This window comes from Schistocerca gregaria, chromosome 4, assembly GCF_023897955.1.
Source record: "Schistocerca gregaria isolate iqSchGreg1 chromosome 4, iqSchGreg1.2, whole genome shotgun sequence".
Classification (NCBI taxonomy): Eukaryota; Metazoa; Arthropoda; class Insecta; order Orthoptera; family Acrididae; genus Schistocerca; species Schistocerca gregaria.
The window spans coordinates 249,692,557-249,711,142 of NC_064923.1; the positions used below are offsets into that span (position 1 = coordinate 249,692,557).

The window sequence follows — 18,586 nt, forward strand, 5'->3', positions numbered from 1 at the left end:
ATTTTTCGGCATAGTCTCCTTTTAGACTTATACTCTTCGTCAAACGTTGTTCTAATTTGTTGATCCCTTCCGAATAATAGGAACTGTCCAAGTCTGCAAAATAGCGATTAGTTGCTGCAATCACCTCCTCGTTTGAATAAAATCTTTGTACCGCCAGCCATTTCTTCAATTTGGGGAACAAATTGGGGCCCGGGGGAGTCAAGTCTGGAGAATAGGGGGGATGTGAAACGAGTTGGAATCCTATTTCCGTTAATTTTGCGACCACAACTGCTGAAGTGTGTGCTGGTGCATTGTCGTGATGGAAAATGACTTTTCTGCGGACCAATCGCCGGCGTTTTTCTTGCAGCTTGGCTTTCAAACGGTCCAATAACCATGAATTATATGCACCTGTAATAGTTTTATCCTTTTCCGGATAGTCCATGAGGATTATCCCTTCCGAATCCCAAAAGACAGTCGTCATAACCTTTCCGGCCGAAGGAAACGTCTTCGCCTTTTTTGGTGCAGAGTCTCCCTTGGTAACTCATTGTTTAGATTGTTATTTGGTCTCAGGAGTATAGTAAAGTATCCATGTTTCATCCACAGTGACGAAAAGGCGCTTAAAGTCCTGCGGATTCTTCCTGAACAGCTGCAAACCATCCTTGCAACACTTCACACGATTCCGTTTTTGGTCAAGCGTGAGGAATCGCGGAACCCATCTTGCGGATAGCTTTCTCATGTCCAAATGTTTATGCAAAATATTATGTACCCGTTCATTCGAGATGCCCACAGCACTAGCAATCTCATGCATGTTAACTCTTCTGTCATCCATCACCATATCTTGGAATTTATCAACGATTTCTGGAGTCGTAACCTCCACAGAGCGTGCAGAACGTTTAGCATCACTTGTGCCCATATGGCCACTCCGAAATTTTGAAACCACTTATAAATTGTTCTAATCGAAGGTGCAGACTCACCGTAATTCTTATCAAGCTTCTCCTTAGTCTCCTGAGACATTTTGCCTTTCATAAAGTAATGTTTTATCACCACACGAAGTTCGTTTTCGTCCATTTTTTGACAACCACTCGACTTCCTTGATTCACACGCATGCCAGACACAAAGAAATAGACCAATATGGCTGAAACTTGGTGTACGTTCTTTCTAAAGATGCTATTAACTAATCATGACTTCGATACGCGCCGGTGGTGCCATCTCTCGGACTTTGCACGGACGCCTCTCGTATATTCGTAGATTCACAATGTAAAGCTGTCTTTTGAAACTTTGTAAGTAGTGCTTTCTTGGGATATTTTTTCTCGATCACCAAGAGTCTGACAGTTCGGTTTCTTCAGTATCTCCATAATATTCTTCTTTTGGTCAAACTAACCTGTGACAATTAGTGGTGCCCTTCTCTGCATGCATTCGACATCGCCTTTTAGTCCTATTTGGCACAGGTCCCACACATTTGAGCAATACTCTAGGATGTGTCGTACGATGTGGGTTAACAGCAATCTCACTGTTGCTGGATGTTCTCGGAAGTAAGTCCACAGCGAGCTTTCTATAAATACTGAACACTCTAAGAAAGACGTCATATTTTGTGTGTAAACGTTTGTGAAGTATTTCAAGAGACTTTTCAGGGTGAAACTACAGATTTTCTTCGACCTCCCATGTATTGCTTCCACAGAGGATTAGAAAAATACAGTTAGGCTAATACAGAACCCGCATAGACACTCATAAAATTATCATTCGCCGCTCGAGAAAAGGGAAGCGACTTTCAGCTCAAATTAAGTAAATTCCGGATTGATAGGCTGCAGTGGCAGGGACAAAGGGCACCTAGCCTCACTTTAGTAGCCTCCGTATGTAGGTTTAAAATAGGCAACACAGCGAGCTCGAGAAGGAACTGCGATTGGGCGGCTGTTCCCTACCATTTAATTTGCTGTAATGTCAGTAATAATTTGATGTGTCAGACTTTTGTTTCTGTGTAATTTCTGTGTAACTCTTGCAAATACTGTCTGTGTTATTTCGGTGTGATTTCTTAGCGTTGTTATTTTTTTCTCTTTTCGCCACTGTAGACGATAATGAGTAAAATAACACAAGAACCATCCGTTGTACGGGGTCGCAGGGAGCCCGGGGGAGGCCCGATGCGCGCGCATGCGCAGTACAGCGGCAGCTCAGACACCGGACGGCTCGCCGGCGTCTTGCGCGGAGGCGACAGCCAGTCGACCAACGATGGGGGAGCAGAGAGGTTGGCGGTGGCGGTTTGAGGAGGCGGCAGCGGCGTTGCTGCTTCTGCTGCTGGCGGTGGCGGCGGCGCCGGCCCAAGGGGTGATACTGACGCCGCCCTACTTCAACCTGGCAGAGGGGCGGCGGGTCACGGCCTCGGCCACGTGCGGAGAGGACATCGTGGGGCCGGAACTCTACTGCAAGCTCGTCGGCGCCAACGCCGACAGCGACGTCAACGTTAATCTCATCCAGGGACAGGTGAGGGGCTCCTGCCAGTTCGGCTCTTTATCTTCGTGCTGGCCTTCTTCCAACTACTGTACCAGCACTCTGTGCTGCGTAAACTTACCTGTCTGCACCGAGTAACAGGATAACGTTCACAGTTTTCTGACTAGGGCCAGTTATTCAGGCTGTCTTAGCTACCCAAACAATCTAGAGATGGTATGCTACAAAATCGGACCGAATACGCGTGACCAGTGCTGTTTTTCTGGGGAACGCTAGGGGATGCGTACCTCTAAACAATTTCGTCGACAAAGCAATTTTTTTACAATGTTGAGAACTTGGAAGAGTGCCAAAGATTTATTTCACGGACGTAAATTTTTTTATTTCATTTTATCGTGTTGGTAATTGCAATACGAACGATAACAGTGCAGTTTTTGGTGGGAAAAGAGATGTCCTTGACTGTTTAAAGCATTTCGAAGCTGCACAACCGTTCTCGGCAACTGAATCGCTGGCAGCCAGTTCGACAAGCATGTAGTGCTGTGGCCATCTAATAGTGGACGATGGTAGTGCTAAACGGTTATGCGTACGATCAAACGCCGAGCTACCGGTAGATGTCTCTACGGTCTTGCAACCATGATGATGTTGATGACGTCATGGCTAAAAGCAGACGGGTGGTATTCCATGCTTCAGTTATAAGAAATTTTCGCTGCATTATATCCAAAGTTGGAGTACCCTCAAACTTTTTTTTTTGAAAAAAAGAAGCACTGCGCGTGACACCTAAACTGTATTTCATAACTATTGATCTTTGCATGTTTCTCGTTTTGGTATTAGTTTGTTCCGCAGATAAAAGTACAAAGGAAGGGCTTCCAAAGAAACCATTCTCTATAATGTTATCGCGGCCGCAAACTTAATGGCGAGCCGCCTCGCTCAGCCAGATTAAAGACTTAACGTGGTCTACTGTTGAGCGTTGTTGGGAGGTCGCGCTTCCAATTCCCAGGGACCACTTCAGACTTTTCCGTGGTAAAAATGTTTGAAACTATGTTCACTACGCCTCCTGGGGCTAAATGACAAGCTACTTGATAAACCGAGTAGCGAAATTCGCACAAGCCGTCTGATATGACGTAAGGATCGATTACACCGATAAATCAGTAGAAACAGTAACAACCGTGAAATACCTAGAAGTAAGCGTCCAGAATGACCACATTGGAGTACCCGGCGGTGGTGGGGGCAGGAAGGGGGAAGGATGTGGAAAGGCGCAGCTGCCAAGACAAAAAAAAAAAAAAAAAATTATCTTTCCAAACCGAACGCTGAGTCTGCCCGCCACTCAGACGTTCGTGTCTATTCAGTATCAGTCTGAAGTAAAGCGGAACATGCAATGGATACTGACTAGCAGCAAATGTACCCAGAACTATTTATCGTGGTATCTCAAGAAATATTTCAGTATTAACTGCGAAACGAATATCAGACCCAACCCCCCCCCCCCCCCCCCCCGACCCTCTTCAGTGATTAGTAAAGCTGACTATAGGAAAAGCGGGCGCCAGACAAAGGTTCATTGGGCCAACTCTATGAATGAATCTAAATCGCATAAAACATAAATGACTTTCGCCATATTTTTTCAAGTAAAATAGAAAGTAATACTACATCTGATGATATCATTTTGTTCGTTACACTTTTGTCATTAAAAAATCATTTTTGTGTCCATATCGCACGCTCGCTGATCAAATGGCTCTGAGCATTATGCGACTTAACTTCTGAAGCCATAAGTCGCCTAGAACTTAGAACTAATTAAACCTAACTAACCTAAGGACATCACACACATCAATGCCCGAGGCAGGATTCGAACCTGCGACCGTAGCGGTCGCTCGCCTCCAGACTGTAGCGCCCAGAACCGCACGGCCACTCAATCCGGCACGCTCACTGTAACCGCAGCACCAGATGGAGGGACTCCATCTGCAGCCGGAACATTCCCGAAGCCCACCTATTGTACTTATAACAAAATAATGTTATGTAAGTCGTTTGCAATATATTTTACATCAATATACACAGGATATTTGGAAACATTAAGTTCTAACAAAACGGCGACGTAGTGAAGCAAATGCAATTGTCTTCGCTCAAAAAATAGGGTTCAAATGGCTCTGGGGTCTTAACATATGAGGTCATCAGTCCTCTAGACTTAGAACTACTTAAATCTAACTAATCTAAGGACATCACACACATCCATGCCCGAGGCAGGATTCGAACCTGCGACCGTAGCAGCAGCGCGGTTCCGGACTGAAGCACCTAGAACCGCGCGGCCACAGCAGCCGGCTCAAAAAATAGGGACAAAAGCGTGCATGAAACAGACTTTTGAACATTTCACAAAACGACTTGGTGCTCAAACAGAGAATTCAATTTAGGATGCCAGCATCAAAATACAATTAAAATCGTATGTACAGTTCTAAAGTTATATTTACTGCCATTTTGAAAAATGCTGTTTCGAGAAAAACGTGTTTGAAGAGGTTGAAACATCAGCCAACCAGTTGCAAACAAAGGTCTATTAGCTATTGACCTAGGTTTCGATACTCCTAAAAATGTCTTCTTCAGGAGGAATGGGCCTTTTACATCACATGAAGAAGATATTTTTACAAACATCGAAACCTAGGTCAATGGCTAATAAACCTTTGTATGCAACTGGTTGGCTGATTTTTCAAACTATTCAGATTTATACAGCTGCTGTTTCGCAGCCATGTTTAAGATTTTGAAAAACACGTTAAAAGTTCCGGGTTACTTTTTTGTAGTTGAGGACACGTGTAGTCAGCGATCCATGGACCAAGCAGAAATCCTTCCAGATCCAAAAGTAGGTGCTCTTCCATCTTCTTTGTGACCATACTGGTGCTGCGGGCCTCTTTGGCAGCTTCTGTCATCCGCTGCTCTGCTCACCTTTCGTCTGCTTTTATGCAGAAGTTGAAACAGGCTGGGTCCATCTCAAGTACGAGTACGCTCATTATTTCCATAATGCCTAAGGCAGTCGATATTACATGCTGCCAGTTGGCCGCGATGTCAACTATTCCCCCCCCACCACCACCACCAACACCCCGGCTGTAAATGGTTGTCAGAGGCACTTTTCGCGGAGTTTTTGGCAAACGTGGGATGAACACTACAATAAAGAAGACATCCCAGAGAACGTTTTAAGATATAAAAAATAATTTTTTGAAATTTTAAAAGTTTGCAACCCCTTTCAGTGTACATGTTTCATTCAAAAAAGGAAGTGGCTAACAAAACACTCGTCGTACCAATTCTTGAATATTGTTTGTGAATTTGGGACCTTATCAGACGGGCGTAATAGAAACGACAAGAAAATATCCAGCGACGAGTGGCACATTCTGTCACGTGATCGTTTAGTTACTGCGAGAGCGTTAGGAGATGAATTCAACTCCAGTGACAGACACCGCGGAGAGGTTTGTTGTTAAAATTCTGAGAGCGTACGCTCCAAGAAGAGGCAGGAAACATATTATTTGCTCCCACAAACGTCTCAAGAAATGACGACCAGGAAAACTGAGAAATGTTAGTCATAGCAGTGTAGCAAATTATGCAGGGCAAATGAGGGGTTTGCAACGTAGAGCAGATCAACACATTATGTCTGGTCCAAGTCGTGCTCGCACGGTTTCGAATCCCGGTCCAGCAACATTTTTTTAGTCTATTAACGAGTTCCATCTGTGATGTAAATGAGATAGAGCAGCCAGTTCCACATAAAAGTTAGGGTAATTAGTCTGAAACGGCTACTTGCGCGAAAGCTACGTGCCTCGCAGCCTTATGACAATGTAATCGGCTTCATATGGTTATGCACATCTTGTTCCTACACATACTAAATTCTACGTGATGAATATCAAAAATTCCTATGTATTTTCGTATCGCTCAAATTCTTGAGTAGTCACGCTTGCTACACACTAATTTTTAAGCCATGGTATCGTCGAACTCATGATACCGGCTGGAATTCAGCCATTTTTTCTATCGCTGTCGGCTTTGTCATTTTCATCTCACCTGCTAAATAGCCTAAGGAAAACTTGATTTTAAGATCCTGTCTTCCTGTTACAGAGCTGTCTAGAACCCCTTCGCGAGTTGCGTAGGTTTCCCACGGATATTGTATTGTACTGAATCCAGGAGACTGAGGCTATGCAGGATAAAGTCAAGACAGATAAGGTGCATGCAGTCGAATTCTGAAGCGAAATGTGTAACACTGAAGTACTGAAATCTCGAGGTCGAAGCTGGTGTAACTGATCATGTCTGTATAGGCTTCAGTTTCACCTTTATTAGATGAGATCTGTAAACAACCCGCTGAATGAAATGGAAACGCAAATTCTATGGGTAGTAACCTTTCCCTTACCATATACACCGTGTGCAACACCTAGGGATGAAAGTAACTTTCGCATGCTGTATCACTTGCAGTAGCATGTTCGACAATGCTGGACATACTCTTAAACTGGACAGGTAGTAAGACGTAATGCCACCAGACAAATTGGCGAACATTATCGTATTGATGGCCCAGGTTAGAGTGCTGCAGCGCTCCATGTTTGACCGGTCACGGCTCTCCTGTTGACATGGGGGACCGAGCCGCCCGTGTCCGGCCCCATACGACTCGGCTCGGTCACGTACTCGCCCCATGTCTGTTGTCCGGATTCCGGACACGCGGATAACCGAGCATGACCGGTCACCGCTGACGTCTCACCTCGACTCGTCCCGGCTCACTGTACGGTACTGTACAAATCCAACGCCTCTCTCTCTCTCTCTCTCTCTCTTTCTCTCTCTCTCTCTCTCTCACACACACACACAATGTATTTATCTCTGTCTCTCTCTCTCTCTCTCTCTTTTAATACAAAAGTAACGTTTCCAAGAGCGGATGCGTAACACAGCTAAATTCATAGAGCACTTTCTTTTATAATATTTACTCCCGTCTTCCTAACGTCCGGGAATTTTGTTGTAAATAAAACATTGATCACAAGAGACCAATCTGTGTTAATGTAATCTGTTGTAAGCGTCAAATAGTGCACCTGATTTTGCGAATCAGTCCACATATCAAGTATCACAGCACATGTTTTATTAATAACTTCCGCAATAACAGAAGGCATTATTCTATGTCGTATTGCATCAGCTTGTTCTTTGACATGTCTACTTATAGTAGAGGGATGTGGCATGACATCTGCCACGTTAACTTCTCCATAATGCGCACCTAGGGGTATTAATTCTTGGCCTAGTTCTCTGAAGCCTTCACCAGAAACAGCATTAAAAGGTCTCATATCTTTAGCACACATTGCAACACACTGTGCTCTAATACTATTTTTATTACTGCCGGTATTCCTGAAGGAGCTGTATCTTTGTGAGGTTTCTTGCGACTGTGTTTCTTTAAATGAGTGGTTCCAGATTGGAAACACAATAATGTGGACCAGTTTATGCACGATACGTACCCAGTAGACGCACTGTTTTCGTCTACAACCAACAAAAATGTGCTCCATACTTGGCTTTTTAGACCTTTCCGTCTCTTCAATGTGTAGACATTTGTTTCAATCTTACGTCTTACTGCACTGGCTTCCTCGCACTGCATGATTACAGAGAGAAAGAGACACCACAAATGAGAAGCCCGTACTGGCTGCAGTCTCACACGATTAATGACACGTGTAATGTGTTTGAAGTTACGTGCTACGTATTCGGTCACGGCTATATGCTCTGTCAATAAACTAGTGCGGGCAGCCTATCTAGTTAGGGTGTGCTCGCCCCCATCTCGTATTTTGCGCTCGCTTACTCGGTCATGCAGGACTCTAGCCCAGGTGTTATGGAGTGGAAAGGCATAATGTAGTATGAGCGTACTAACCTACAAATCATTGAACACGATACACTTACATTATTGTAACACTGTACTCACTCCCCACATGCAACATTTCAGTGGTGCATTCGGCACTGACTCCAGTTTTATGGAACATCGAACAGTACAGGTGGTGGAGCTCTTGGAACTAGAAGATAAGCGGCGAATGAACTGGCCTGCCTTTTCATCTGACGTAAATCCCATCGAGCATGTGTGGGATATGTTGAGGAATGTCCACATGCAGCAACGACCCTGCAGCAGTTGCCACCCGCCCTGTTGCAGGAATGGAAGCCCTTACGAACCTTGTGGCCATCTTGGTAGCACGTTGCTGAGCATGTACTGCCATTCTTGGCCCGACAAGACGCTTCCTGAGACGCGGCAAGGTAAGAGTAGGTAAAATGCAACAGGGAATAACAAAATTAATGTGCTAATAGTAAACTGCAGGAGCGTCTATAGAAAGGTCCCAGAACTTCTCTCATTAATAAACGGTTACTGCATCGATGATTTTAGCCGTAAATAGAGATATTGAGAAAGGTAGGAAGATTTTTCTGTTTAGCAAAAGTGACAAAAAGCAGATTACAGAGTATCTGATGGCTCAACACAAAAGTTTTGTCTCAAGTACAGATAGTGTTGAGGATCAGTGGACAAAGTTAAAAACCATCGTACAATATGCGTTAGATGAGTATGTGCCAAGCAAGATCGTAAGAGATGGGAAAGAGCCACCGTGGTACAACAACCGAGTTAGAAAACTATTGCGGAAGCAAAGGGAACTTCCCAGCAAACATAAACATAGCCAAAGCCTTGCAGACAAACAAAAATTACGCGAAGCGAAATGTAGTGTGAGGAGGGCTATGCGAGAGGTGTTCAATGAATTCAAAAGTAAAGTTCTATGTACTGACTTGGCAGAAAATCCTAAGAAATTTTGGTCTTATGTCAAAGAGGTAGGTGGATCAAAAGAAAATGTCCAGACACTCTGTGGCCAAAATGGTACTGAAACAGACGATGACAGACAAAATGCCGAAATACTAAATGTCTTTTTCCAAAGCTGTTTCACAGAGGAAGACTGCACTATAGTTCCTTCTCTAGATTGTCGCACAGATGTGTGCCGTAGGTCTCTAGAAGAGCGTAGCGTTCCAAAGGATTGGAAAAGGGCACAGGTCATCCCCGTTTTTAAGAAGCGACGTCGAACAGATGTGCAGAACTATAGACCTATATCTCTAACGTCGATCAGTTGTAGAATTTTGGAACACGTATTATGTTCGAGTATAATGACTTTTCTGGAGACTAGAAATCTACTCTGTAGGAATCAGCAAGGGTTTCGAAAAAGACGGTCGTGTGAAACCCATCTCGCGCTATTCGTCAACGAGACTCAGAGGGCCACAGACACGGGTTCCCAGGTAGATGCCGTGTTTCTTGACTTCCGCAAGGCGTTTGACACAGTTCCCCACAGTCGTTTAATGAACAAAGTAAGAGCATACGGACTATCAGATCAATTGTGTGATTGGATTGAGGAGTTCCTAGATAACAGAACGCAGCATGTCATTCTCAATGGAGAGAAGTCTTCCGAAGTAAGAGTGATTTCAGGTGTGCCGCAGGGGAGTGTCGTAGGACCGTTGCTATTCACAGTACACATAAATGACCTTGTGGATGACATCCGAAGTCCACTGAGGCTTTTTGCGGATGATGCTGTGGTATATCGAGAGGTTGTAACAATGGAAAATTGTACTGAAATGCAGGAGGATCTGCAACGAATTGACGCATGGTGCAGGGAATGGCAATTGAATCTCAATTGTAGACAAGTGTAATGTGCTGCGAATACATAGAAAGATAGATCTCTTATCATTTAGCTGCAAAATAGTAGGTCAGCAACTGGAAGCAGTTAATTCCATAAATTATCTGAGAGGACGCATTAGGAGTGATTTAAAATGGGCCGGCCGCGGTGGTCTCGCGGTTCTAGGCGCGCAGTCCGGAACCGTGCGACTGCTACGGTCGCAGGTTCGAATCCTGCCTCGGGCATGGATGTGTGTGATGTCCTTAGGTTAGTTAGGTTTAAGTAGTTCTAAGTTCTAGGGGACTGATGACCACAGCAGTTGAGTCCCATAGTGCTCAGAGCCAGCCATTTAAAATGGAATGATCATATATAGTTAATTGTTGGTAAAGGAGATGCCAGACTGAGATTCATTGGAAGAATCCTAAGGAAATGCAATCCGAAAACAAAGGAAATAGGTTACAATACGCTTGTTCGCCCACTGTTTGAATACTGCTCACCGGTGTGGGATCCGTACCAGATAGGGTTGATATGTAGAAAAGATAGAGAAGATCCAACGGAGAGCAGCGCGCTTCGTTACAGGATCATTTAGTAATCACGAAAGCGTTACGGAGATGATAGATAAACTCCGGTGGAAGACTGTGCAGGAGAGACGCTCAGTAGCTGGGTACGGGCTTTTGTTGAAGCTTCGAGAAAATACTTTCACCGAAGAGTCAAGCAGTATATTGCTCCCTCCTACGTATATCTCGCGAAGAGACCATGAGGATAAAATCAGAGAGATTAGAGCCCACACGAAGCATGCCGACAATCCTTCTTCCCACGAACAATACGAGACTGGAATAGAAGCGAGAACCGATAGAGGTACTCAAGGTACCCTCCGCCACACACCGTCAGGTGGCTTGCGGAGTATGGATGTAGATGTAGATGAACTGCGGCGACTTCAGTGTAGTTATTGTCTTTGAATAAAAGTGTCATTTCTGTTACTCTCATTACGTATTTTCTATACTGTAGCAATTCTCTACATGTATGATCCAAGTTTCATCGACCTATGTTACTTGACAATGGCACATCTTGCGAAAGCATTCCCGTCATTAGGTTTTGCGCACCCATGTGTAAACCAAATAATTATCTCTTTTTTCTAAAAATTAAGAAAAAAAAGCCTGAAGTATGCTCGTAGCCTTTGCCGCCGAAGTCAGTATTCGTAGATTACATTAGATTAGTACTTGTTCCATAGATCATGAATATGACACCTCGTAATCATGTGGAACGTGTCAGGTTAATAAAAGGTGTATATACAAGATATTACATCACACAAAATATTACATGACACTTAATATTTTTAATATATACAAGAAAAAATTTTTGTGGGGGTGGGGGGAAATTACTCACTTCCTATATCCAAAAATTCTTCTAAAGAGTAGAAGGAGTTTCCATTCAGAAATTCTTTTAATTTCCTTTTAAATGCTATATGGCTATCTGTCAGACTTTTGATGCTATTAGGTAAGTGACTAAAGACTTTCGTGGCAGCAGAATTTACCCCTTTCTGAGCCAAAGTTAGATTCAGGCTTGAATAGTGAAGATGATCCTTTCTCCTAGTGTTGTAGTTATGTACACTGCTATTACTTTTGAATTCATTCGGATTGTTAATAACAAATTTCATAAGTGAATATATATATTGTGAGGCTACAGTGAAGATCCCTACCTCTTTAAATAAGTGTTTGCAGGGTGATCGTGAATGAGCTCCAGCAATTATTCTGATTACACGCTATTGTGCAATGAACACTCTTTACTCAATGATGAGTTACCCCAGAATATGATGCAATACGAAAGCAGAGAATGAAAATAGGCGTGGTAAACTATTTACTGAGATGTATATCGCCAAAATTTGCAATGCGAATAGCAATGCCTAATAGCATAAGTAGCTGAATTCAAACGTTTCAGCAGATCTTGAGTGTGTTTTTTCCAGTTCAACCCATCAATCCATACACCAAGAAATTTTGAATATTCTACCTTAGCTACCGATTTCTGCTCCAAGTCTATATTTATTAATGGTGTCATTCCATTTACTGTGTGGAACTGTATATATACAGTGTTTTGTCAAAGTTTAATGAGAGCCCATTTGCAGAAAACCACTTAATAATTTTCTGAAAAACATCGTTTACAATTTCATCAGTTAATTCTTGTCTGTTGGGTGTGATAGCTATACTCGTATCATCAGCAGAAAGTACCAGTTTTGCATCTTCGTGAATATAGAATGGCAAGTCATTAATATATATTAAGAACAGGAGAGGACCCAAGACCGAACCTTGCGGCACCCCATTCTTGATTCTTCCCCAGTTTGAGTAATCACGTTTTCTGCATATTATGTGAACTGCTTATTTCAACTTTCTGCACTCTTCCTAGATATGATTTAAACCATTTTAGTGCTGTCCCGTTCATACCACAGTACTTGAGCTTGTTGTTGTTGTTGTTGTTGTGGTCTTCAGTCCTGAGACTGGTTTGATGCAGCTCTCCATGCTACTCTATCCTGTGCAAGCTTCTTCATCTCACAGTACCTACTGCAGCCGACATCCTTCTGAATCTGCTCAGTGTATTCATCTCATGGTCTCCCTCTTCGATTTTTACCCTCAATGCTGCCCTCCAATGCTAAACTGGTGATCCCTCGATGACTCAGAACATGTCCCACCAACCGATCCCTTCTTCTAGTCAAATTGTGCCACAAGCTCCTCTTTCCCCAATTCTATTCAATACCTCATCATTAGTTACGTGATATACCCATCTAATCTTCAGCATTCTTCTGTACCACCACATTTCGAAAGCTTCTATTCTCTTCTTGTCTAAACTATTTATCGTCCACGTTTCACTTCCATACATGGCTACACTCCATACAAATACTTTCAGAAACGACTTTCAGACATTTAAATCTACACTCGACGTTAACAAATTTTTCTTCTTCAGAAACGCTTTCTTTGCCATTGCCAGTCTACATTTTATATCCTCTCTACTTCGACCATCATCAGTTATTTTGCTCCCCTAATAGCAAAGCTCCTTTACTACTTTAAGTGTCTCATTTCCTAATCTAATTCCCTCGGCATCACCCGACTTAATTCGACTACATTCCATTATCCTCGTTTTGCTTTTGTTGATGTTCATCTTATACCCTCATTTCAAGACACTGTCCATTCCGTTCAACTGCTCTTCCAAGTCCTTTGCTGTCTCTGTCAGAATTACAATGTCATCGGCGAACCTCAAAGTTTTTATTTCTTCTCCATGAATTTTAATACCTACTCCGAATTTTTCTTTTGTTTCCTTTACTACTTGCTGAATATACAGATTGAATAGCATCGGGGAGAGGCTACAACCCTGTGTCACTCTCTTCTCAACCACTGCTACCTTTTCATACCCCTCGACTCTTATAACTGCCATCTGGTTTCTGTACAAATTGTAATTAGCCTTTCGCTCCCTGTATTTTACCCCTACCACCTTCAGAATTTGAAAGAGAGTATTCCAGTCAACATTGTCAAAAGCTTTCTCTAAGTCTACAATTGCTAGAAACGTAGGTTTGCCTTCCCTTAATCTTTCTTCTAAGATAAGTCGTAGGGTCAGTATTGCCTCACGTGTTCCAACATTTCTACTGAATCCAAACTGATCTTCCCCGAGGTCGGCTTCTATCAGTTTTTCCATTCGTCTGTAAAGAATTCGCGTTACTATTTTTCAGCTTATCTAGACGTATTCCATGATTTACACAAACAAAAGCCTTTGAGAGATAAAAAAAAATCCCAACGGGTGACTTCCGGTTACTCAGAGCATTTAATATTTCATTAGTGATAGTATTTTCCGTTAAAAGTTCTACTGGCTTGTAGACCGCATCATATTATAGTGCGCACCAAGAAGAAATGCCACGTCGTTACGATAACTCGAACAGTGCGAGGTAAGAGCTCTTGCTCTTCTATTGGTGATCGCATTGCGACGCGATCCGGTTTAAACTGACACCTCGAGTCTGAGCCGTTACAGACGTGCCACAGGGTGAGACATTGCTTCCGGAACAACGACTGGCCCTAGAAGCAAAGTACTGTAGAATATTTGGTTTCTTCTGTGTCAGTAGCATTAGATACTCGTCAGGCTTGCACTCTCATTAATAGGTTCAGTTATTATCTTGACGACAGTTGTGCTTTCACTGTAATATTGTTTCTCTGCGTTCCATGACTAAAAGTGCTGTCCCCAGCGATTTTGATGTTATCTTGTACTATGTGTGCCCAGATACAGAGTACATGTATTGGTTCAAATCGCAGACACAAGAGACTGGTGGAACGATAGTGAGTTGCATGGAACATTTAAGAGCCTGAACTCCTCATTTCTCGTTCTTCATACTAGACAAGCACTCCCATGGGATTGGGTGCGAAGAGATTGGCATACAGCCACAAGCTAAAAATTGTTTATAGGACGACTCTTTAACTATGTAGAAGACTCTGATCTGTAATTTAATTTGTTTGTTTATTTATCATGTAATGACAGAAGAATATTCTGACAAATACTTAAAAGAAGTATATACATTTCTACAAACTCCCAAGTTCATAATAGGTACACAGATGTTAAACCCATGTTTGAAATGTAGTCATACGTTTGCAAAAACAGACATAATGTCTGCAGGGGTACCGCAATCACTTTTTCTACAATGTTACTTATAATCCATCTTGAAATCTTCACATGCTGCATGTGAAGGTTGCTGAGTGTGGACAGGTTACTCATGTAACCGAAATTGCAGATCTGAAGATGGTTCTAGAGGAACCGAAACCGGTCATGTGAATAAACATTTTGCAATCAAGACGGATTATAAGTAACACTGTAGTAGTCAGAAGTAGCTGCAGACATATTGCGGCTCTGTTCTCCCTTTGTATCGACTGGGGGAACATTCAGGTGTTATATGTTGTACTGTTTGCTGCACTTCGCCGTAGTCACTCTGAGAAGAGGACTTCCATTCCCATTGGTGCAAAGATCTGCCCCATGAAGTGTGATCGTTTAGCTGATAAGAAAATTGACCATATAGAGCAAAGGTCTCTGTTCGCGATCCAATTTTTTCACGCAGAACGTTTCGGCAAATTCTATTACGAGCATACTTAGGTGCAGAGTTAAGGATTTATTTTAAAAATACCGATGAATTAACCAGGCTCAAGGAAAGGATTGGCGGTGATCGAACCATACAATTCTCATTCGTGAACGTATACTTTTGCCACTATTCGGTTGTTAATAACATTTCTTACGCGAAAAATTAAAATTATTTTCGTCTTTCATGCCTTCCAAATATACAAAAAAAGAAACAAATTCAGTCGCCCAATAGGAAAGGCGATCTGCTTTCGTCGCGCACATTGACGCCTTCTCTTCGCGAAGAGTGACTTGTGTAACTACGTCTGCTTATATACTATGCGAATCACTGTGAAGTGCATGTCAGACAGTACTTTTCATTGTACTCTGTATTAAGATTTCTTCCTATTCCATTTGCAGTTGGAGAGTGGAAAGAATGAAGTCTTGCAACTGTCTGTGAAGTTTGTTAGTTGCCGAATTTTGTCTGCATGGTCATTGCATACAGGGCTGAAGTAAATTTATAGTTTTTGCACTGTAAGTCGGTTCTTGAATTTTTATGGTAAGATTGTCGCTACTTGTATGGTGCCAGTCATCCAATGTCAGTCAGTTAAGACGTTTACTTTTAACACTCTCTCACGACTTAAATATGACAGTGACCATTCGCAGGAACTGTATTTGTTTGTTCTCAGTGACCTCAAGAATTCCAGCCTGAAAGGTGTCCCTGAACTAAAGCGCTATAGGTATTCAAGTTTGTGGAGTACAAGTTTATTGTACTCAATCTCTTTCATGGACTTGTTTAAATGATTTAATGCCTCCTGGAGTTGTCATTATTCTTTTACTGGTTATTTTATGCACTAATTTGGTATTAAACTATTATTAAGTATGTATCTATACAGACTGAAGCGACAAATGAAAATTTGTATCAAGGCCAGAATTCTAACACAAGCCCAAAGTGGGCCTAAGTGTGAATGGGAATCTGGGCTGAAGATGCAAGTGCGCTAGGGTAGCCCGTGTATTTGAGAAAAGCCAGTGTGGCAGGATGAAGACCTGGGTTTGAATCCCAGCCTTGATACAAATTTTCATTCTTCGCTTCAGTTTGCTTATTACAGCATCGATTTTTGAGACTTGAAAAGGTCTCTGGAACCATACAGTTTCATTTGATTATTAAGTACAAGTATCTACAAAACGGAAGTACCATATGTTCAACGTATTGATAAACACTTAATAATTTACAAAAAAAAGGTTAGAGCGTAAGCTATGCCAGGAAAACATCGATATTACATTATGTCATACAGGTCTCAGCGCCTGTTAATATTTCAATAGTGCCGGCGTCGTAACTGTCATAAAATTTAGAACGGTAACCTCGTTAGTACACGAGCACGTCACTGCTTTAAAAACTGTATATATTTCTCGTCCCATCGTGCCCAAGATACACGTTATTTCCGCACAATGTTTGATGTGGGTTGTTGCAGAGATTTTTTGTTGAGGTGTGCAAAGATATATAAAGTCGATGTAATGAACATAGATAGTGCTCGCGGGTGTTATTATTCCTCCATGTGGATATAAAAGTAGTAATGGAATGGAAATGAAGTCCTATGCTTCTTGAGAGAGCGTAAGGGAGCGATGTGGGCGACCCGCACCGCCGTGCTAGGCAGGTCCTAATGGAGGTGGTTCGCCATTGCCTTCCTCCGACCGTAACGAGGGTTTAATGATGGTGATGAAGGCGCACAACGCCACCCAGTCATCTCGGGACAGGTGAAAATCCCTGACCCAGCAGAGAATCGAAACAGGGACCCCGTGATCGGGAAGCGAGAACACTGCCGCGAGACAACGAGCTGCGGACAAAAGTGATAAATTAAAATTAAAATAAACGCCAAGGTGTGTAATTTACATGTCAAATGTCTAAGACCGAATTGTTACTATCAAAAACAGTCTTGATCACAATTTATTTATTACGGTGACCGGTTTCGACCACTACTGTGGTCATCTTCAAACCAATGAGTAAGAACCTCCTTCTGGTGGTAAATCACTACTTGAGTATGAGATTCTTACTCATTGGTCTGAAGATGATCACAGTAGTGGTCGAAACCGGTCACTGTAATAAATGAACTGTGATCAAGACTGTTTTTGATAGTAAATATCTGTAACACTTTGATCACTGTTCACACACACAATGTATTCAAAAGTAATCTAAGACCGAAGTTGTATAATCGCACAACCAGTAAAAAAAAAAGACCTCTATAGTCGGCAATAAATACTCTGAACAATTCATCACTGCTGCTGACCCAGCATGAATGTATGTCTCGACACACTGTCACTACCAAATATTTTTATCTAATGACTGATTATAGTTAGGAACCATCAATTCTGCAGCTGAAAGACATCAGTGTTACGTTTCGTGAAGTACAAAACTTTTCAATCCTAGAAGTTATGAGCTAATTGGCAGTATTCGTTCATGACCGATACTTCGTCGCACTCTAAATGAATATTGCTGCAATATTTACCGGAGAGAATGTCCTCAGAAATGAAGGCATCATGTGAGAAAAATATGTGCATGTGAACTAATACTATCCTGCGGGGCGGCAGTTATTACTGAAGATTCTATAAAAGCCTCTTCATCTACGATAATAGGTTGCGACGGCCTGTCAGGAAATGTTTGACGCACCCGCGAAACCTGGTTAGATGTTACATTGGAACGTATTTTCTTCAGACGGTGGTAATGCTACTGAATCGAAAATATAGGTAACAGTGAATCAACTTGGGTCATCTCTGCTCATGGCACTGAGTATATCGCGTGTAGCGAGCTTGAGATGAGTTTCGCATCATCGACATTATCGGTACACATGCTGTTTCCAATGGAGAGCGTTATTTTGTTCCACGCAACTCATAATGATTTACCTTTGGATACGGCTTATGACTCTGCCAACTGTTTAAACCGGGTGAATGCCATGAACACAGGTAAAAATGTTCTGTTGTGTTTTTCTTCTTGATCACAAAAAGTCATCGGAGAAGTCAAATCCGGTAGCGGTACATGGTCAGTTCCTTTCGAATAGCATCAGAATGATTACCGCGTTAAATGTCTCCTTCTGATGGACGATCTCCAACGTTACATGAAGCACTGCGGAAAGGACCGACAATTAATCAAAGACTTTTATTAGGAATTTACGGCACTACCTTTCCTTCCCTTGATAAAAAAAATATGGCGATGAAAACATCATCCGCCACCAGCAGGCTTCAAACCAGATAGCTCTGGTTCGTGCGCCACCGCGCTAGTGCATATCAAATACCTCGGGTTGCGGAGGTGGGTGAATTTGCTTTCGAAATGTACATTCCGGTGTAAAACGGGAAGTAATCAGCATGTACCTCGATAATTGTTGAAAACCGTTAAAAACAGCGCACCTGCCCGCTGCTTCACAATGCCGCTGTTTGTTAATCCAATTAGCCGACCTACCTCGACTTCTCGCTGCAGATCCCCAGTGCTAATC

At 42.5% G+C, this 18,586-nt stretch overlaps 1 protein-coding gene across 1 annotated transcript in view; it reads left to right on the forward strand.

Moving 5' to 3' along the window:
* The first annotated feature begins 2,133 nt into the window (after window positions 1–2,133).
* Window positions 2,134–18,586, forward strand: part of LOC126268053 (laminin subunit alpha) — a 380,289-nt gene continuing 363,836 nt past the window's right edge. Inside the window, exon 1 of the mRNA XM_049973485.1 lies at window positions 2,134–2,454. Coding sequence (XP_049829442.1) covers window positions 2,203–2,454 — 252 coding nt within the window. The 5' untranslated portion in view covers window positions 2,134–2,202. The remainder of the gene's footprint in view (window positions 2,455–18,586) is intronic.